This window comes from Hippoglossus stenolepis, chromosome 19, assembly GCF_022539355.2.
Source record: "Hippoglossus stenolepis isolate QCI-W04-F060 chromosome 19, HSTE1.2, whole genome shotgun sequence".
In the NCBI taxonomy this organism is placed as follows: Eukaryota; Metazoa; Chordata; class Actinopteri; order Pleuronectiformes; family Pleuronectidae; genus Hippoglossus; species Hippoglossus stenolepis.
In genome coordinates this window covers 204,702-227,320 of record NC_061501.1, presented here as the reverse complement: position 1 = coordinate 227,320, position 22,619 = coordinate 204,702, and the positions used below count along the sequence as shown (strand labels likewise).

At 42.7% G+C, this 22,619-nt stretch overlaps 1 protein-coding gene across 1 annotated transcript in view; it reads left to right on the top strand.

Annotated features, from left to right (window-relative positions):
- Positions 1-1,830: 1,830 nt before the first annotated feature.
- The window catches only part of pde1ca (phosphodiesterase 1C, calmodulin-dependent a), a 119,619-nt gene continuing 98,830 nt past the window's right edge, over positions 1,831-22,619 (top strand). The window contains exons 1-5 of the mRNA XM_047344602.1: positions 1,831-1,915; positions 9,126-9,176; positions 11,985-12,144; positions 14,769-14,882; positions 17,770-17,952. Coding sequence (XP_047200558.1) covers positions 1,831-1,915; positions 9,126-9,176; positions 11,985-12,144; positions 14,769-14,882; positions 17,770-17,952 — 593 coding nt within the window. The remainder of the gene's footprint in view (positions 1,916-9,125; positions 9,177-11,984; positions 12,145-14,768; positions 14,883-17,769; positions 17,953-22,619) is intronic.

Genomic DNA, 22,619 nt, shown 5'->3' with positions numbered 1-22,619 from the left:
AACAAGAGTAAGGAAAAACTACTTAAAAACCCTTTTAACAGGGAAAAAAGAACGTAGAAACCTCAGAGAGAGCCACATGTGAGGGATCCCTCTCCCAGGACGGACAGAAGTGCAATGGATGTCAAGTGTAAAGGAGAACATCAAGATAAAGGTTTTAGCAGCATTGATTAGGGTAAACATTTTGAAGTATAACTGAAGGTCAGTGAATTGGTGGATTAATGTCATTAATGGTCAAGTGTCTGAGGAGAAATACTATGTATCGAGCAGTCCTGCTGCAATCATAGTCCATGGTCAGCAGCCAGCAAGATCATGATCCACCATCAAGATCGGATGCCACTATAGTCCACAGTCATTGTCCACTGCCGCCATTAGGATCCATCATCAGCTGCCACCTCGGTCGTGGTCCACTACCAGTATCTGATGCCAACACGATAAAGGATCTGCCTTTATTATCACGATCAGCCAGCACGATGCAGAATCCGCCATACTGGATCCACCATTACGACCTCTGATACGTGATCCACAGATCCTAATATATTTTCCTTTTACACTACAGTAGACTGACTATGTAGATTGTTATCAGGGCCACCACTCCATGCCCATCACACGCTCTGCATAGAGCTGCATGTGCATGGCTCCCTGGGTCCCAGGCCCATCTGTCTTCGCTCTGGCTGGGGCACTGTTCATTCCTCCCAGGGTCCCCAGTAGGAAATGTGACGCGTGTGTCTGTATAGCTTCCTGCAACTGCTGAAAATGCCTGTTTTGTAGTGCAAAATGTCTTCTGCAGAGTTTGTCTGTTGTATTTTCTGTTCTTTAGTGTAATTATATATTGACTAAAAAATGTTGTGACATTTCTTCGGTTATTTTTGTGACTAATTACAGTTATGTTTTTCTTATTTGTATTCATTTATTTACTCAATTTTAATAACAGTAGTAACATTGATTATTAAAAAATATTTCTTTGGTTTCTTTTATTGAGGAAGATTGCGCTTTCAAATATGTGTATGTTGCTGTTTTGCGTGATCTATAATGCAATATATACTATGTATATTTATTCTTCAGATGTGTGTGACTAATTGAACAGTTCAGTTTTTCTAACCAATACAAACATTTGTTTAATTTTTTGGGGGGGGCTGCACCACAAAGGAATTACACATAGAGCACACAAATGGCTAGCAGTGGCCCTGATTGTTGTACAAACAGTTGAGTTTTTCAGGTGCTTAAGACATTTAAGACAACCCTGTTTTTCTGCTATAAAATTGATTGAAGTAAGATGAACTATCTTATTAGATGAAACCGACAACAGAGTTTTACTTGCGTGATATGATTTGCAGTTGAAAATCAAACAAATCACAATATGGTATTGCAATACTCAGTATATTGTAAAATTGCCAATCATGGATAATATATCGTGTGGCCTCTGTTGATTCCCACCACTATTCTTCGTCTTTTTTTTTTTTAAACATCAGCTTGCATCCTAAACAGTGTATTGCTACCATCCTCTGGAGTTACTAAATTCCTATAGTATACAATATGCCATATTTTTCCCATCAATGTTGTCTTTTGGAGGCATTGGGTGCTCCTACAGGTGCACAGTGGCTTTAGGATTAAGAGCAAGGAGGAGGATGGGTCAGGATCCCAGCATCCCTCCTTAACATGAGTGCTGAGTGCTCAGCAGCACCTCCACCCTCCAGCAATCACTGCCAGGGTTACAGCCTCTCAGGGGTAACACCCTCTGAGTTTCCTCCTCTCCTGGGAAGCCATGCTCTGCTTTTTCCACACCTATTCACTGAGAGAAAGGGAGCAGAGGAGTAAATATTAAGAGCCACAATGACAGAACCAACATCCAAGAATCAGGGATTTAAAAAGTGTCGGAGTGCCACTATCAGCATTGATGGCTTCAGCTTTACAATCGGTAAAAGACTCTTTGTTACAGTATGTTGTGAATTTGTGTGTGTGTGTGTGTGTGTGTGTGTGTGAGAGAGAGAGTAAGAGAAATCAAGGTTTTGGTTTTGTGTTGCTTAACAAATTATCCTTTTATTTACCTTATTTAAAATGTTCTAAATATGCTGTCTTCTGCACTGACAGCTTAAGCTATTGTTCCTGCCTCATTCAGTTATGTATCCTTATTTGGATTTACATCACATTGTTCTTGAGCTCTATAACATGTCAGTGTAAGATATAGTTGAAAAGTTGTGTATCTGTCTATAACTGGGGCCCATTTCAGTAAATTTTTTGCTGTGTAATACACTATGGAAACTAGAATTATGAATGAAGAATTTTTTTGATGTAAAGGTCACTGTAACCTTTATCTTTGACAACTGAAACAAAGTGAATGTTTGTACCAAATTTGATGTTATTGAGCTTAAGGGAAGTCTCAGCATGATGTATGAGTTTTATGCGTCCTGACAAGGGGAGAACAATGTCAGCAAAACGGCGCTGCAATATAGCAACATCCGCTCTCTGGGCCGGGGAGAGTTAGGCCCAATCCCATTTCATCCCTTGGCCCTACCCCTTAGCCCTTCCCCTATCTTTTTGCGCGTTCACGTGTAGGGGTAGGCTGTCCCAATACCTGTTGGGACGGAGGGGCAGGCCTAAGGGATAGGGCTTTATAGCCCTCGAAATGGAGATTTTTCCGACCCTCACTTCAAACCTAGGGGTACATAATCAATGTATTATGGTAACTTTTTTCACAACAACCTTTAAAAAAAAAATCTGCGAGCGTGCCAGCGTAAGCATGCTAGAGATCTTTTTTTTGCATGATAATCCCTTATTTTCACATAATTTCATGTCCCCCCCCACCACACACACACGCGGTGCACTTGATTGAACCCGGCGATGTTACTGAACTTAACTGCTTCTCTAATAACAAAGCATCCTGGCAGGGTTGCCTACAGACCACTGCTAGCAACCTGAAGCTGTGTGCTTTTGATTAATTTGTGAAGTAATGCAGAGCATTCAGGCTTTTTAATTTCAAATATCCTTGATTCACCTGCAGTAGCACAGATGTTATTTGGATATTATACGTTTCTCACTTTAGTAACTGCAAACAATAGCATTGGTTTATATAAGATCTAAACAATGTTATTACAATGACATCCCCGGAAAAACTGTCTCGTCTGTTTACATCGATGACTACTGATGACGTGTCGGGTTTTTCGTGACTAGTGATGATGTAATGGCTTCTTGAAGGGCTGTCCCTATTCATAGGGGAAGATTTAAACAAATACCCACTAGGGGTAGGGCCAAGGGGTGAAATGGGATTGGGCCATAGTCATCACAAGAGAGCAAGGCCGGATTAATGGACTTTGGCACCTCATTCTCCAACTCATCTCTTTCACTCACCAGCGACACCAGAGAAATGGGCTCTCCCTCTCTCCATGCATACAGGAGGTTGAGGTGGTTTATTTGTGTGACTCAACCCCTTACAGACCACACAACCTCACAATTGACATCCCCCACTCACCGTGTGACCAAAAAAGGGCCCTTTCCACATGGCGAGTAATATAGAGCTAGAAGAGGGGAGCAATACAAGTACTTTTTCTCCCGGTGTAAATTCCCTCAACCAATTCCCTCCTGACGAGGCGTTGGTAAGGGTATTGTGGGCATATTCAATCCAGGGTAGCTGAGCACTCAAGGAGGATGAGTTAGTAGAAGTCACACAGCGTAGTGCAGTCTCCATCTCCTGATTGTCCTGCTCTGTCTTGCCGTTGGACTGGGGGTGATATCCAGAAGGAAGACTGACATTGATACCAAGAGCTGAACAGAAGGATTTCCATACCTGGGATGTAAACCGGGGTCCCCTGTCAGACACGATGTTCAATGGGTATGCCATGAAGACGGAACACATGGGAAACCAGTAGGTCCACAGTTTCCCTAGAGGATGGGAGCTTGGAGAGAGGAATGAAGTGAGCCGCTTTAGAAAATCGATCAATTATTGTGAGGATGACTGAGTTACCATTAGATGGGGAAAGGCCGGTGACAAAGTCTACAGCAATGTGTGACCAGGGACGGCGGGTATGGGCAAGGGGCAAAGCAGACCAGAAGTGGGTCTTGTCTTTGTCTTGAGACAAACTCCCGGGCATCTTTCTCCATAGTTGAGGTGAGATGGGTGGACTGGGCCCACTGGAGAACATCAGAGCGGACAGAATCAGGAACAGTATTTCTGGGAAAGTTACCTGGGTCAGGCCGGTTCTGCTGGGCTTGGCGGATATAGGACTCAATCTCCCAGGAGATGGCAGCAACAATGCAGGTGGATGGCAAAATAGAAGCCGGCTGGGAACCAGTGCTGTCGGCGGTGAACTGGCGGGAGAGGGCGTCAGGCTTGGTCTTTCTTAGAACCACGGCGATAAGTGAGTGTGAAGTTAAATCTGCCTAAGAACAGTGCCCATCTGGCTTGCCTGGAGTTCAGACATTTGGCAGTCTGGATGTAGGTTCTTGTGGTCAGTCCACACAACGAAAGGATGCACAGAGCCTTCCAACCAATGACACCATTCTTCCAGGACAAACTTGACTACCAGGCTTGATTGTTAAGGGCTTTGAATGTGAGGAGCAGGATCTTGAATTATATTCTGAATGTTACAGGGAGCCAAAGCAGAGAAGCTAAGACAGGGATAATAAGATCTCTCCTTCTAGTCAGCACTTGTGCTGCAGCATTTTGGACCAGGTGGAGACTAACCCTCTTAAAACACTTTTCCATTATGATATGATCTTTTTCTCTATTTCTGACATGGCAGCAACATGCTTTTGTGGCAGGGCATATCTAACTTCTGAAAAAATAGGGTAACATGAGCTTTGTTCAGGCGAGAGTTGGAGCAGCCGTGTGCAGCAGGCAGAGACAGGAAGCAAAACTCCTGTTAACATCTTCGTCTGTGTCTTATTCACGTATGCCACTGCTTTTTCACTGGGAAATAGTTGTTTTCTTTTTGTATTTTTCATTTTAGCATCTGTCGCGTGTTAGAGGCTTCATCAACCCTCCTATTCCCTCACGGTGAATCCAGCTGGGATCCCTTGCTCACTTCTACTGGTTTTCTACAGACTTTATACACGTGGAAAAAGTCTGCAGAAACTACGGAGAATCTCAATCAGACATTTGCGTTCACATATGCCCCTACTCCAAATAAAAAATACTGAGGAACTGCGAGCTCAGTGCATTTCTGAAAGCAGCTTTGGTGAGTCTGATGTTTGACAGTGCACTGTCTGTACGCAACTAGTATCTTGCAAATGGCCAAATTGGGTGAGACAGTATAGTGGATTCTACCAACTTGAGGACTTGACGACAGGGGGCCTGCATACAACCAATGATGCCAGCCTGGCTTGATTAATGAAACACTCTTTGAAACCAGGGTTCTGTTGTTTTCTGTGACTCAGTATAAACAAAAGGAACAATGTGCAATATTTAATAACAGAGAGGATTATCTGTGTGCATCTGTATGTGTTTACAGGTTGTCCTCTCTGAGGGAACCAGAGGAGACAGGAAATGACCGTTTGTTTAGCTGCAAAAAAACATGTATGTGTGTGGTTTTAGTTGCTAGGGTGCTGAGCTCAGGGAGTCCTTGTCACTAATGAAGTAGCCTCTGTCACAGAGTGTAATCTAGTGGTTCTTTATCCCCTTGTCTTCCTAATTTCATATGTACACACACATGCACGCACACACACATGCACACACAATGGGCGGGTGGGGCCTGTTAAGTTGTCCTCAGAAAAGATTGCTCCTGATGGCTGTGCGATTAGTGTGTGAGAATTGGCTGTCAGTCAAGAAGTGCTAAATATAGTTGCACTGTATTAATGTGAATAGTGGAAAGTGCTTTGAATGGTCATTAAGACTTGAAAAACACAGACCAATTGAGATTAAGTTGCACTTGTTATGAAAATGGGGCACCAGCTCCTATTGGAGCAAATTTACACAATTTAATTAATAATTGGTCCTGGATCATGAAATCATGAATTCTCGTTTCAATGGATCTTCGTTCTCTTCTGTAGAAGACAATATTTCCTTCTAATAATATTTTCCTTATCCAACATAACTTCCTAAGTTGCATTCACCTTCTCACACAGATCCTATGTTTAGCTCAACCCAGAACCTATTGTTTTCGATGTGCCTTGATGTAATAGTGTAAAACCTCAGTCTGAATGTTGACCATTAGACAAAATTGTGTTGCCTTGCAGTGATTCCTGTCTCCACTGCGCAGTGAATGAAATTCATCTGAACCAGCCACAGAATTTGGAACTGGCTGAAAATGACACTTTTTCTGTAAAAGAAAAAGACCTGTCTGAAGCTTTTATAGCAGGGGTGGTCCGATGGGTTGCAGCAACCAGACGGCGTGTGCAACAGACAGGCAGGCAGACAGGAAGCAGGGTGGTTGGACTGGCTGGTTCAAACCTGACTGAAGCAGATCGCAAGTTACATGGATCCAAAGTACTAATAAGCCAAAACAGGGTGCTAGACCCTTATAATCTGGTGACGAGTGGAGTGAAGACCAGGGTTCTTGTACTGCAGCAGGCGATTAGTGATCAGCTGCAGGTGTGCCAGGGACCTGCAGAGGAAAGCCACAACCATGCCCAGACCCCTGCCAAACCAATGTAAAACCTGTTTCATAAAAACATTTGCTGCATGGAAAACCAAATAGTACAGCAATCTAAATTCATGAATATACGAAGCAGAAAACCCAACTGAATTTCCACAGTAAAACCACAACACATATCATGCCCATCAGTGAAGCCTCTAGCCAATCAGAGCAGAGTTGTTTCATTACCGAGGTGGACTCCAAGCTGCAGCTGGAGGAGATCAAAAGCACAGTGTAACTGCAGCATGTTTTAAGGTCACATGAGCAGCGCTGAAGTCGGACAAAAATTCTAACCAGCATGCATTGTGTTAGGACCAGCATGCATCACGTAAATCAGTGCTGTGTAGTGCTGCATAAAGTCAAATGCATCTTTTGTTTCAGACGGTTTTATGGCCTATGTCTGTGATTTCTTCTGATGGTGAGTCCCTGCTCTGAGCGTGAAGAGAAGCACTGATGTTGAGCTGAACATTGCTTCTTGGAGTCACCCCCCTCAACCAGTTCCATCTGAATACACTACAGTGCCAGTCATATAAATAATGTTGTCAGGTTAGAACAGTTTGTTTGGAAAAACAGCAACCCTTGTTCTTCGTTTCCTGTCTGAAATGGGGCTTTTATGGTATGAGGATTGGCTGGAGGTCAAACTTCTGGTCTTAGTATCTAGTTTCCTAAAACTTGGCTCAGTGAAGCCTGAAGCCAGGCCAGGAATATCCGCTACATTTCCATTAACACACATCCATCAATCAATAACATTTTATTTGTATAGCCCATATTCACAAATCACAATTTGTCTCATAGGGCTTTAACAAGGTGTGACATCCTCTGCCCTTAACCCTCAACAAGAGTAAGGAAAAACTACTAAAAAACACTTAACAGGGTAAAAAGAACGTAGAAACCTCAGAGAGCCACATGTGAGGGATCCCTCTCCCAGGACGGACAGAACTGCAATAGATGTCAAGTGTAAAGGAGAACATCAGAAAGGGTATTTGCAGCATTGATTAGAATAAACATTTTGAAGCATAACTGAAGGTCAATGAATTGATGGATTATTGTCAGTAATGGTCGAGTGTCTGAGGAGAAATACTATATATCAAGCAGTCCTGCTGCAATCATAGTCTATGGTCAGCAGCCAGCAAGATCATGATCCACCATCAAGATCGGATGCCACTATAGTCCACAGTCATTGTCCACTGCCGCCATTAGGATCCATCATCAGCTGCCGCCTCAATCGTGGTCCACCACCATTATCAGATGCCCACACGGTAAAGGAACCGCCATTGTTATCACGATTAGCCAGCACGATACAGAATCCGCCATACTGGATCCACCATTACGATCTCTGATACGCGATCCACAGATCATAATCCACGATGTGGCCACAGCCGCGGCTCTGGATCTGCGGACGATAAGGCAAAGGGACTCCGGGGAAGAAGTCAAGTCAGTAACATGTATTGATGAGATATGAATTTCTTTGATGTGATAACGATTGAGAAGAGGAAGGAGAAGCTCCGAGTGTCATGTGTCCCCCGACCTTCTAGACCTATAGCAGCATAACTAAGAGCAGGTCTAAGACAAGCCTGTACCAGCTCTAACTATAAGCTTTATCGTAAAGGAAGGTTTTAAGCCTACTCTTAAACGTACAGATGGTGTCTGCCTCCCGAACTGAAAGTGGGAGATGATTCCACAGGAGAGGAGCTTGATAGCTGAAAGCTCTGGCTCCTACTCTACTTTTAGAGACTTTAGGGACGACAAGTAAGCCTGAATTCTGGGAGCGCAGTGCTCTAGTGGGTTGATAAGGTACTATCAGCTCTTTGAGGTATAATGGTGCCATATTATTAAGGGCCTTGAAGGTGAGGAGGAGAATTTTAAATTCTATTCTAGATTTAACCGGAAGCCAGTGTAGCGAAGCCAATACTGGAGAAATGTGGTCTCTTTTCTTGGTTCTTGTCAGGACACGTGCTGCAGCATTTTGGACAAGCTGCAGAGTCTTTAACGACTTACTGCTGGAGCCTGATAATAAGGAATTACAATAATCAAGTCTGGATGTAACAAAGGCGTGGACTAGTTTTTCTGCATCTTTTTGAGAAAGGACATGTCTGATTTTTTAGATATTACGTGGAAAAAGGCGGTCCTAGAAAATTTGTTTTATGTGTGAATTAAAGGACAAATCAGGATCGAAGATCACTCCCAAGTTCCTGACTGGGAATGATGGTTTCACAACTATTCCTCGTCTCTCTCTCTCTCTCTCTCTCTCTCTCTCTCTCTCTCTCTCTCTCTCTCTCTCTCTCTCCTCTTTTCCATCCACCTGTCCTCTCTTTCCCATTTTCTCCGTTCAGAGTCGAGGCAGATGGCTGCCCACATCGAGTCTGGTTCTGTTTGAGGTTTCTTCCAGTTAATTTGTTTTTTCTCTCCAGTCGCCAAAGTTCTTGCTCATTGTGGGAACTGTTGGGTTTCTCTACAAATTTGAATGTCTTGACCCCACTATATAAAATGCCTTGAGAGAATATATTATGATTTGGTGCTATACTAATAAAATTTTATTGAATTTTCTTTACTTTCCAGTTGCCAATGAGGTGGGAGAAGACACCCGCTGTCCACTGGCCCGCTTTGCACGTAAGTTCATCAGCTATCACCATTTTCAATTTCCAATTCAGTTCTGAAAATTCATGGGCCTATACTACGAATAATTAGCTGTTATCTGGGTAACTTTAGGCTTAAGTCAAAGATTAAGGTCCTATGAAGCTTGTTCATTTCTTATCGGGGTAAATCAGCATGGTTATGTATGCTTAACGGCCAACCGACTCCAGAGAAGGTTCAGTTCAAGATAAGAGATCAACCCGTGTAAAAGCACCACCCACTGACTTATCAATTCCTCTAAGAGGATCCCGTGGAGCTTGTTGCATCGGACATAATCCATTTGCCTACACTGATAAGTATTAATATCAAAGACATACAGTGCTGTGAAAAAGTATTTGCCCCCTTCCTCGTTTCTTATTTTTTTGCATATTTGTCACACTTAAATGTTTCAGATCATCAAACAAATTTGAATATCAGACAAAGATAACCTGAGTAAATACAAAATGCAGTTTTTAAATGATGATTTTATTTATTAAGGGAAAAAAGCTATCCAAACCTACTTGGCCCTATGTGAAAAAGTAATTGCCCCCCCTTGATAAATCATGAATGAACTGTGATTAACCACATTTTTTGGAAAGCTGAGTTTAATTTCACTAGCCACACCCAGGCCTGATTACTGCCAGACCTGTTGAATCAAGAAATCACTTAAATAGAACCTGTCTGACAAAGTGAAGTAGGCTAAAAGATCTCAAAAAGCAACACATCATGCCGCGATCTAAAGAAATTCAAAAACAGATGAGAAACAAAGTAATTGACATGTATCAGTCTGGAAAGGGTTACAAAGCCATTTCTAAGGCTTTGGGACTTCAGCGAACCACAGTGAGAGCCATTATCCACAAATGGAGAAGACTTGGAACAGTGGTGAACCTTCCCAGGAGTGGCCGGCCTACCAAAATTACTCCAAGAGCGCATCGACGACCCTTTTACGACCCTGAGGTCATAAAAGACCCCAGGGTTAGGGTTAGGGTTAGGGCTACAACATCTAAAGAACTGCAGGCCTCACTTGCCTCAGTTAAGGTCAGTGTTCATGATTCAACAATAAGAAAGAGACTGCGCAAAAATGGCATCCATGGGAGAGTTCCAAGGCGAAAGCCACTGCTGACCAAAAAGAACACAAAGGCTCGTCTCACATTTGCCAAAAAACATCTTGATGATCACAAGACTTTTGGGCAAATATTCTGTGGACTGACGAAACAAAAGTTGAACTTTTTGGAAGGTGTGCGTCCCGTTACATCTGGCGTAAAACTAACACAGCATTTCATAAAAACAACATCATACAAACAGTCAAACATGGTGGTGGTAGTGTGATGGTCTGGGGCTGCTTTGCAGCTTCAGGACCTGGACAACTTGCCATATTTGATGGAACCATGAATCAGAATCGGAATTCTTTTAATTGCCAAGTATATTTACACATACAGGAAATTGCCTACCCGAAAATCCTGAAGGAGAATGTCCGGCCATCAGTTCGTGACCTCAAGTGCACTTGGGTTGTGCAGCAGGACAATGATCCGAAACACACCAGCAAGTCCACCTCTGAATGGCTCAAAAAAACCAAAATGAAGGTTTTGGAGTGGCCTAGTCAAAGTCCGGACTTAAATCCGATTGAGATGCTGTGGCATGACCTTAAACAAGCCGTTTATGCTCGAAAACCATCCAATGTGGCTGAATTAAAACAATTCTGCAAAGAGTGGGCCAAAATTCCTCCACAGCGATGTGAAAGACTCATTGTCAGTTATTGCAAACACTTGATTGCAGTTGTTGCCACCAAGGGTGGCACAACCAGTTATTAGGTTTAGGGGGCAATTACTTTTTCACATAGGGCCAGGTAGGTTTGGATAGCTTTTTTTCCCTTAATAAATGAAATAATCATTTAAAAACTGCATTTTGTATTTACTCGGGTTATCTTTGTCTAATATTAAAATTAGTTTGATGATCTGAATCATTTAAGTGTGACAAATATGCAAAAAAATCAGGAAGGGGGCAAATACTTTTTCACAGCACTGTAGATTCTCATCTGCCAGCTGCTGGAGCCAAACATGACCAACCCGACAGGAAGGAACAATGCGCTCACAGTACCACTGTCTGCATTGTCCTACGTTTCTTTGCTTGAGGGAGTAGCTTGTGTACTGTTGGTGATGCTGTTGTTTATTCTTCATTTGCTCCCAAGTTTGAACCCACCAGTGTTGCACCTGAAAGAATAAATCTAAAACTGTCATACACACAATGAGAATACATGTAATTAATGTATTAATGTAATGGAAACACAAACAAAATTATCATCAGATCTACTCTTGCCCTAGTGATAGGAAAGTTTTACCATAAAACATTGACACATTCACACAACCTGTGATTCTCTGCCAGCTGTAACTGTGTTTCCCTTAGTCTGGATAATGTCTTTCTCCTGTATTTTTCTCATATAATGGTTTGCTTTCCATTGTGAAACATGCAGCTCTGCTGCCAATAACCTTGTCCATGCCTGTGATTGGTCATCTGCAGTAACACTTTTATGTGCATACGCTCATATCTAGAGGGGCAAAAACCTGGGTTGACTTATCCAGTTGATAACCAGCGCCACATAACCACTTAACCTGACTGTTTGTTAGGTTAAGTTCAGCCATATAACAGAGATATCTCGGGTAAGATGAATTTGCTTCGTAGTACAGGCCCCAGGTATCATTATCATCAGGGGCGCAGTAAAGATAGTTATGACATGAAAGTGTGGTTTAAAATACTAAACTGTGTTAAAGCAAGAAAAGTCTAATTGTTTGTATGGAAATTGTCTAGGCTCATGGTCCCAGAATGCACTATGCACCACTATCACAGCCGGCATTGACATCACTGACCACAAAGGAATTCTGATCAGCCCACGCAGTGCTGAGGAGATCCTGGCTGATGAGCTGCCATATACTGATGCACCTGACGCTATGGAGAAGACTGCTCTCAGGTTTAATATATACACATACACAGAAATAACACACATATAGAAACTCTTACTTAAAGACAAAAAAAATGTACGTTATTATTTATCTTTATTTTCTGCTCTATCCTGTAAATGTATCATCCACAATTACCATGTGAAGTTGTGATAGAGGTAAATGTGTTGCAGCCTAACATCTGGGTTTTACATAATCAAAGCACCCACGTTCCATTGAAATTTAGGTTGTTTAAAGGGGACATAGCATGCCCATTTTACCACAAGTTGATATGGTTCCTTGGGGTCTTAATGAAATGTCTGTAACATACTTTGGTCAAAATACCACAAGGATCATATAAAACAGCACCCTTTTTACCCTGTATAAAACAGCCCTCCACAGAGCGACCTGTTTTGAGTGCCTGTTCCTTTAAATGCTAATGAGCTAGCTCCCCCTCCCCCATGATTTTAAACGATATAAATTACATATTTTATATGATATAAATTATCAAATATGCATCCCATACTTTGTATTCCCTTCTGTTGTCCTGGAGTTTTAATTTTCCCAATCACATAATTAAATGTCCCCCTCTGCCCATCCACTACAAGCACACAAGCAGACAGACAGAGAGAGAAAGAGAGGTGGGGGGGCTATGAAGACCATCATTTACCCCCGAACCCCGACATTCAACGGGTACAACAACAAGCGGAGAAAGCAGAATCGCGGGCTGACCTTATACAGTGCCTTGCATAAGTATTCACCCCCCTTGGACTTTTTCCCATTATGTACTGTTACTAACTGGAATTCAAATAGACTTAAATAAACTTTTTCCCGTTTGATCAACAAAACATGCATAGTACTTTGGAGGTGCAAAATAAATTTTATTGTGACACAAACAATAATGAGAACAAAAAAGTTGACATCTGTTGGGTGCATAAGTATTCACCCCCTGTGTCAATACTTGGTAGAACCCCTTTGCTGCAATTACAGCTGCAAGTCTTTTGGGGTATGTCTCTACCAGCTTTGCACATCTAGAGATGGAAAGGTTTGTCCATTCTTCTTGGCAAAAAAGATGAAGCTCAGTCAGATTGGATGGAGACCGTCTGTGAACCGCAATCTTCAAGTCTTGCCATAGATTCTCTATTGGATTGAGGTCTGGGCTTTGACTGGGCCATTTTAAGACATTAACATTCTTTAATCCAAACCATTCCTTTGTAGCTCTGGCTGTATGTTTAGGGTCATTGTCCTGCTGGAAGATGAACCTCCGCCCCAGTCTCAAGTCTTTTGCAGACTGCATCAGATTTTCTTCAAGGATTTCCCTGTATTTAGCTCCATCCATCTTTCCCTCTATTCTGACCAGTTTCCCTGTACCTGCTGAAGAGAAGCATCCCCACAGCATGATGCTACCACCACCATGTTTCACTGTTGGGATGGTGTGCTCAGGGTGATGGGCAGTGTTGGGTTTTCGCCACACATAGCATTTTGCATTGAGGCCAAAAAGTTCAATTTTGGTCTCATCTGACCAAAACACCTTCTTCCACATGTTTGCTGTGTCTCCCACATGGCTTCTGGCAAACTCCAAACGGGATTTTTTATGGATCCCTTTCAACAATGGCTTTCTTCTTGCCACTCTTCCATAAAGGCCAGATTTGTGGAGTAGACGACTAATAGTTGTCCTGTGGACAGATTCTCCCACCTCAGCTGTGGATCTCTGCAACTCCTCCAGAGTAACCATGGGCCTCCTGGTTGCTTCTCTGATTAATTTTCTCCTTGTCCGACTCTTCAGTTTGGGTGGACGGCCTCCTCTTGGTAGGTTTGCGGTTGTGCCATATTCTTTCCATTTTCTTATGATGGATTTTATGGTGCTCAGAGAGATGTTCAAAGCTCTGGATATTTTTTTATAACCTAACCCTGCTTCATATTTCTCCACAACTTTATCCCTGACCTGTTTGGTGAGCTCCTTGGTCTTCATGATGCTGTTTGTTCAGTAATGATCTCCAACAAACTCTGAGTCCGTCACAGAACAGATGTATTTATACTGAGATAAAATTGCAGACAGGTGGACCCTATTTACTAATTATGTGACTTGCAAATGTGACTTGTGAATGCAATTGGTCGCACCAGATCTTTGTTAGGGGTTTCACAGTAAAGGGGGTGAATACATATGCACTCTACACTTTTCAGATTTGTATTTGTAAATAATTGTGAAATCCATGTAATATTTCCCCCCACTTCCAAATGATGCACTATTTTGTGTTGGTCCATTACATAAACTCACGATGAAATAAATTTTAATCTGTGGTTATACCATGACAAAATGTAGAAAAGTCCAAAGGGGGTGAATACTTATGCAAGGCACTGTATATACACAGTCTATGGGGCTGACCAGCGCGGAGAAATGCACGTCCCGTGTGAACAGCCAGGCGGCTGCGTGCTGGAGAACGGCGCTGCGCTGCCTCGTTAACATGATGGTGAAGATCCATCTATCCATCGACCCTTTTTAAAATTTTGGGTAAAGCCTGAAGATTTTAACTATGAACATTATTTCAGTTTAAGGGGCATTTGTAATGCTTATTATTCAACACTGCAAATCAAACATTTGGCATTGTATAAATGAAGTAGTAATGTGGGTGTGGTGTGTGTGTGTGTATTGCAGGTTGAGATGTCTTGTTAAGCAACTGGAGAGGGGGGAGGCATCTGTGGTGGACCTGAAGAAAAACCTGGAGTATGCTGCCTCTGTCCTTGAACATGTATACAATGAGGAAACCAGGCAAGGAGCTTTTAGCTCAGTTCTGTTTTATATTAAACCATACATACACCGGTATTGGATCAAATCCTTGTATCATTCGAACTTTTCATATTCAATTAGAAAACCAAAATCGTTATTTCGTTATTCATTTTTGAGTCTGATACCCAAAAAAACGAATAACTGTTTGTTTTTTGTAGTTTGGATTTTTTGCACAGATCTAAAATAGGAAATTTAAAAAAGGGTCACTGGCAAATCTGTGTATCATTTGTTCTTTTAATATTCAATTAGAAAACCAAAATCAGAAAATTTAAAAACAAGTCGTTATTTCTTTATTCATTTTTTAATCTGATACCAAAAACGGTTTGTTTTTCGTAGTTTGGATTTTTTGCTCAAATCGAAAATAGGAAATAAAACTTGCGATTTTTACTGGCCGAACTTGATTTTGATATTTAATTTGTATGATTTCTGTGACCCGGAAGTCAGATTACTACGATCAATAAATCATAAGTGAAACATTGTTAAAACACAAATGCCTCTTTCCCAAGCCAGTTTTCATCAATATGAGCCATCCTCCGAGCTGGACACAGGAGATCTCTATGTACAGCCGGCTGTGAGACGAGTGCGCAGGGACCGTCTACAAAGTGCAACACCATAAAGAAATGTTCACTGTAATACTGTGTATTCGCACCAAAATTACATTACACATCTAGGCTCCAGATACACAGTATTAGAGTGAAGTTATTGAATAATCTTCACAATCAAAATTTGCCAAAATTGTGCTTAATTAAATCTTTTCAAAGTTAGTATTGTAGTATAACCAGCAGGAGACTCTGGATGTGTTACGTGATTTTGGTGACAATACACAGTATTACAGTGAAGTTATTGAATATTTTTGTAACATCTCTTTTCGGTGTTGCACTTTGTAGACGGTCCCTGTGCACCCGTCTCACAGCCGGCTGTACATAGAGACCAATGTTCTTTGTCCAGCTTGGAGGACGGCTCATATTGATGAAAACTGGCTTGTAGCCTGTTGTCTACCTTACTACGGTGGGAAAGAGGCGGCGTTTGTGTTTTAACAATGTTTCGCTTGTGACTTATTGATCAGAGTAATTTGACTTTGAGTCATTTAAAGATGATTATTTACATCTTTGCTCTCTTATTACTATCATGTTTTAGGGATATATAATCAAAATAGAAAACGTATAACAAAACCTGAAAATATTGGTTGATAGTCATATTTGCATGTCCATGGGCAAGATATAGTATATTGAATCTAAATGGGAACTTAATATCAACTACAATGTTTTGAGTATTTTGTCAAAAAGGATTAATTACGTTACAATCCCAAGAGTGAGGTCAAGAGGGTCTAGAGAAGGGCTTTTAAGCAATAATAGGAGGATTCTGGCATTTCATAGAGGACTTTCTTGGATGTTATTAGACTTTTACCAGGCTAGGTGAAAACCATCTTGATTGGTGGAACGCCACTTTGTTTTTAACTTCCGTTGTTTCTGTCTCAAAGCAGTTTAAGTATAATACAATATTAATACCATTCGAACCAACCTCCTCTGATTTACTAACTTCTAACTCAGAGGTGCGACAGTGTCAATGTTTGTTCGCAATGAGGCTGCTGTAATATTTACAAAGTCGTCCACTAGTGTGGGAGGGAAGTTTTGACAACTTTCCTGTATTGTACTGACACATGGCTATGGAGCAAATATCAACAGAATTATTTCTTTAAATTTGTTTTCAGTATTATCTGATAAACACAGAATACAATATTGTGGTAGTTGACCATGCCAAGGGGCTCTCACCACAGCAGCCAGAGACGAACCATTCAGGTTTTAACATTGTTTATTAACTCAAAACATAAATTTAAAACGTAAACTTAAACTTCCCTGATCTTTTCAGCTGAGTGTCGCTGCGAGTCTGTGCGAGTTCTCCAGTCACCGCGTGTTCTGAGTCCTCTGAGTCCTCTCTTGAGGCAGCTCAGACGCTGCCTTTTAAGCATGAGGATCAATCAGCTTACAGCTCTCACCTGTGCTGATTGATCCTCTGTGGTGCAGGTGAAGGCGCTCGCCCAGCCCCCTCACCTCCACAATTATAATTTGTATCTAAAATTGGTGTAGTTAATAAATGTATTTACAAATGTAATTAAAAAGGGTCAGACTGAAATGGGTTTTGGGAAATTATTATTAAATATTCAATTTCTATGCCACATGTTAGAAGAAGATCAAGAGTGTGTTTAAAAGAGTGAGTGGGGTTATTTACATTTTTAATAAAACCAATTGAGTCTACCTAAGGCTGTCATGCACAACATTTACATGAATGCTAAAATCACCTATAACAGCATTATCTGTGATAACATCGAGCTCAGGTAAAAATTCAGAGAGATTAGATAGAAATTCAGAGTAAGTGGCACATGGACAATACTGTATATAATAACTAGATGAGCCATTTTTTTTGATTAGCAGCTTGGGTGTATGAGGGTGAGGATGTGACCTTCAAAAGAGTTATACCTACCTTTAGGTCAGTCTGCAATGACAATTATCTTTCATAACTCATAGCTCTCTTACATAAATGTTGGAAGCCAGCTGCTGTCTGAGAGCCATTTTTTAAATTATTTTGTCAGTTTGCCAAAATTTGCCTGACTTTAAGTCTAAGGAGAAAGGCACAACTGCAAAGGTTAAGGTAACAGCCGGGTCTGGTGTGCATTTCCCTAAGAATTTGTTATACAACTTGAATTAAATTCACCCTAACCCAAAGAGCTGTGAGGAAAAAAGTTGTATGAATAAACAGTACAAGTAAATAAACAGTGTTAGTCAGGCCATCAATATAATGTTGATGTGAAAAGTAGCTTCCAGAAATTGTGCAGTGTATGAGTTTTGGGATTCCTGTGAATCTTCCACAGGCGGCTGCTGGATCCAGAGGATGAGCTCAGTGACATCAGGTCAGACTCTGTGCCATCAGAAGTTCGTGACTGGCTGGCTTCCACTTTTACCCGGCAAAGGGGCATCATGCTACGCCGAAATGAAGACAAGCCACGCTTCCGCAGCATTGTCCATGTAGTGCAGGCTGGCATCTTTGTGGAGAGGTTTGGCTATTTGATTTACTTACATTAAGTATTATGTGTCCATCCGATTCAGACTTGAGGACTTGAGGAAGTGTAATGGTATTTGTTTTTATATAGCACTTCTCTAGTCTTGATGACTGATGACCACTCAGTCAAAGTTTTGCTATTCACAAATTTACACATGTTTACCATGTAATCAATCAAATTGTATTTGTATAACCCATATTCACAAATCACAATTTGTCTCATAGGGCTGCAATGGTAAGGCTGATCTTGATGGTGGATCATGATCGTGGTGGCTGCTGACCATAGACTATGATTACAGCGAGACTGCTTGATATATAATATTTCTCCTAAGATACTCGACCATTACTGACAATAATCCATCGATTAATTGACCTTCCATTATGCTACAAAGTGTTTATTCTGATCAATGCTGCAAATACCCTTATCTTGCTGATGTTCTCCTTTACACGTGACATCTATTGCACTTCTGTCCGTCCTGGGAGAGGAATCCCTCACATATGTCTCTCTCTGAGGTGTTTACGTTCTTTTTACCCTGTTAAAAGGTTTTGTTTTTGTAGTTTTTCCTTACTCTTGTTGAGGGTTAAGGGCAGAGGATGTCACACCTTGTTAAAGCCCTATGAGACAAATTGTGATTTGTGAATATGGGCTATACAAATCAAATTTTATTGAATGATAGACACCTGTGTATAGTTGACAGGAAAACAGTTTTAATTCATATATCCAGCTGAATTACAAAGCTTTGATTTTGAAAAGTTGTGAACTTGGGTAAGTAATGTTGTAACTGATTGTAGCCTGTTTATAAAAGGCTGTTCACACCACACCCAGCATACAAACAATTTACAAATTGTAAATGGTCTGTATTTATATAGCACTTTTGTAGTGCTGATGACCACTCAAAGCAATTTACAGTAAAGTTTTACATTCACCCATTCACACACGCATGCAGTGCATCTATGTGCAGGACTTTCTCTATGAGAAGGGGCAATATCTTGCCCAAGGACATTTCGGCAAGTGGAAATCGGACCGCCAACCTTCTGGATAGAGGACAACTGCTCTAACCCCTGGGGACTCAATAACGACAAGAAATAATTCTGAATTTAGCTCTGGAGCATTACTACAGGCCGAGCAAACTGCCTTTACCAGCTGTTTCTGTTCAGCAGTTGTGCAGTTGCAGAACCAGGCAGTGATGCAGTAGGTCAGATCTACGGATCCTCCTCTAACCTAAAACAAAACTTAACCTAATGGAAATAAAGTCCCAAAAACGGAACTACCGGACACACTAAAAAAAATAACAAATAAACAGTAAAATAGATCTTAAAGAGGTTATGCTGTTCAGTCTGAAGCTGCAATGGAGGCAAGAATTGTTGATTCACAGAGAGCTGGAAATCGACAATTTAGCCTTGATGTTAAAGTGGCCAGAAACCCTCTGCAGCCTACTTCTACCGCTCTGACTTTTGCTTTCCAGCTGCAAGCTGAGCGTACCTCATTTTCCTGCGCTTGTAGGCTTCCTCCACTACATCCTCCCAGAGTACAGTAAACTTGATGATGTAAACAAGCCAGAGTGAGGCCAACCATTGCACGAGGTCTGATCTGAGGTTGGTCTGCCATCAACTTTCATTCACGTGCTCTGCTTAGCTGCCCAGTGTCTGGTCTTGAAGTGGCAAGTCTTGCCTGACCCTCACCTTCCCAGCCAAATGCTTTTGCTGCACAGCGGAGTGAATGAGGAGGAAATGTAAGGTTGGACAGAGGGAGCATGTGGGGTCTTCTCTCTACCACTGGCTGTCATCTCATTCATTGTCCTTGCCTAGCCTGTGCGACGGCCTTTACACACGTTGTTGCCTCATTCTGCTGGCGTATCTCTTGAGGCAGGATGTTCCTAATTTTCATAATATTGTGCAGGTGGAAGAAAGCTGTCCCAGAGACTTGTTTTATATGTGGTTCAAATTACATGTCCTGGTCAATCATAACTCCAAGGTTCCTCACAGTGGAGCTAGGGGCCAAAATAATACCATCCAAGGTGACTATCTGGTCAGACAGTGTTTTTCTGAAATGTTAAGGGCCAATTACAATGACCTCAGTTTTGTCTGAATTTATAAGAAAGAAGTTTTGGGTCATCCAGGCGTTGATGTTCTTGAGACATTCCTGAAGTACAACTAAGTGATTAGATTCATCAGGCTTCATAGATATGTACAGCTGGGTGTAGTCCAGGACCGGTTTCCCGTCCTCACGGTCGCTGATGTTGGCCTTGGCGTGCTCAGGAGCACCACGTTCCTGTTTTTCTTTGGGATGTAGGACACCAGAGTGGCGGTGGGCGTGAATGCGAACTTGGATGAGAACACCTCTCTTCCCTTGACCGCGAGCAGCCCGGTCGGGAGCTTGTTCTTCCGAACCGTGCCGACCACGGTGATCTTCCTCTCCAGGAGCTGCCGCACGAGTGCATAGGAGGTGAAGTAATTGTCGAACGTGACGTTACAACCGTGCAGTCCCTCCATTACATTGAGCACTACCCGCAACCCCTGGTTCCGTTCTGGGTGTCCGCCGCTCGGCTTTCCGGTGTATACTTGCATCTTCCAAGCGTAGCTGGATTTTGCATCGCAGGCCACCCACGACTTGATCCCGTATTTCGCCGGCTTGCTGGGCATGTATTGTCGGAAAGGACACCGACCTAGGGAGAAGAAGAGGAGGAGATGAGGACGAGGACTAGCAGCCGCTATCTACACAACATAATAACATAACATAATATTTTTTTAAAAACGGAAAAAAGACTAACCTCTGAACGGAACCAGTTGCTCGTCCACGGTCGGGCCCCGGGTTGTAGAGGCACGGCAGCCGCGCCACCCACGCGTCCCAGACCTCTCGCACGGCCGCCAATTTGTCCGTCGCTCGTCTCGTGCGTCTCGTCTCGCGGTCGTCGAAGCGCAGCAGTCTGGAGTACGTGTGGAGTTTTAGGGGCATCGTGGCACGAAATATCGCCCAGCTGCTCTCGGCGTCCCACAGGCTGGCGGCGGCCTCGCCCCAGGACCTGTACACGCCCACTAAGATCAGTAGCCCTACGTAGGCGCGCAGGTCCATGACGACCCTCCCGATTCGTCATCTCCAGGATGATGTTCTCTACCGTCGGCGTGATGAACAGGCGGAACGTCGAGGCTAGGTCACCGGTGCGGGACGTCGCGTGGATCGTGGGGCCCAGGGGGACCCCGCTTTTAGCCGCAGCAGAGGAGGAGGAGGAGGAGCAGCGGCGGCCCTCCTCTCGGCCATACGCCCTCGAGGACCATGTTATTTCCCTGATTCTGGCTCTTTCACGTCCTCTTCGGGTTCAGAGGATGGTTGCTGGGAGAATAGCTGTTGGAGAAACTGTTCTCTGGTGAAACTCTCCTGACGTGACATCGTGCCATGGTCCGGGAGGGTGGCACACGGAGAATGGTGCACCGGCTTCTCTGTGGGTCTAATGTACCCCCCTAGATTACAATTGGAATCAGGTGTGGGTCTAAATGACCCCACAGAGCACCACAGCGCCCTCTCTGGGGGTCTAAATGACCCCCCAGGAGAATCGAGAATGACAATCCATTGGTCTCAATTACCCCAGGAGAATTGGATAATGACAATTCTTGAGTCACCCTAACCCTGACCGGCCAGGGCTTGCGGATGATCGCACGCGCGCACACACACACAAACACACACACACTCTGGGTCAATCCGACCCAGGAACAACACGAGGGATAAGATGACACTCATCGAATATGAAGTTGTTCTGATGGAAGCTCTAGGAGGAGGAGTTGAAATACATAGCCCGACATTCAGCAGAAATGCTGCCAGTGTGAACAGGAAACCTCACTGCAAAACGATAAGTGGGATAATAACACACCAACGATAACACAATCGTGGGATTACACTCTGTTCTTAGTCAAACTACACCATCTGGTGGCGGTAGAAAATAACAGCCATGCACGGACACTGAATGTGTACAGCCTGTAAGTTCGGATCAATACACCATGTCACTGTTCAGTGTGTCGTGATTCGTCCGGTGTCTATGCACACAACAGAAACATTACATTGGTGACGAGGAGTAAAAGGAAAGAACAACAACTAATCAACACGGACACTGCAGAGTTGTCCAGAAGAGAAGAGAGGTGAAATACCGGACATGTGAAGAGTGAGGCTAAGCTAAGAAAGCTACGCTAGCAAAGAAAAATGTGGCAGTCGGCATAAACATGGCCGTTAACTCCTCTGCTCTCCCACCTTTTGACACTGAAACAGACATTGGCTCTGTCAGACGTCGCTGGAATAAATGGCTGCAAAGGTTAAACCACTGCTGTGAACATGTCTGGAGATGCTAGGCTAAAGGTAGTATTGCTCCACTTAGCAGGAGAACGTGTACACGATATTTACGACACGTTTGCCGCAGGAGATGGAAAATATGCAGACACTAAGCAGAGGTTATCTGCATACTTCTCTCCCAAGAAAAACATACAGTATCAAGTGTACCTTGACCACGGAAGAACACTTGAACTATCTGAAATGCAAGCATCTGACATAGAAAGAGGCACAACAGCTATAGTCATGATGGCGAATGTGCTGCTAAAAACAAAGAATGCAGAGCCTGTGGTAAACTAAACCACTTTGCAAAACAATGCCGTTCAAAATCCAAAGATATCAATACA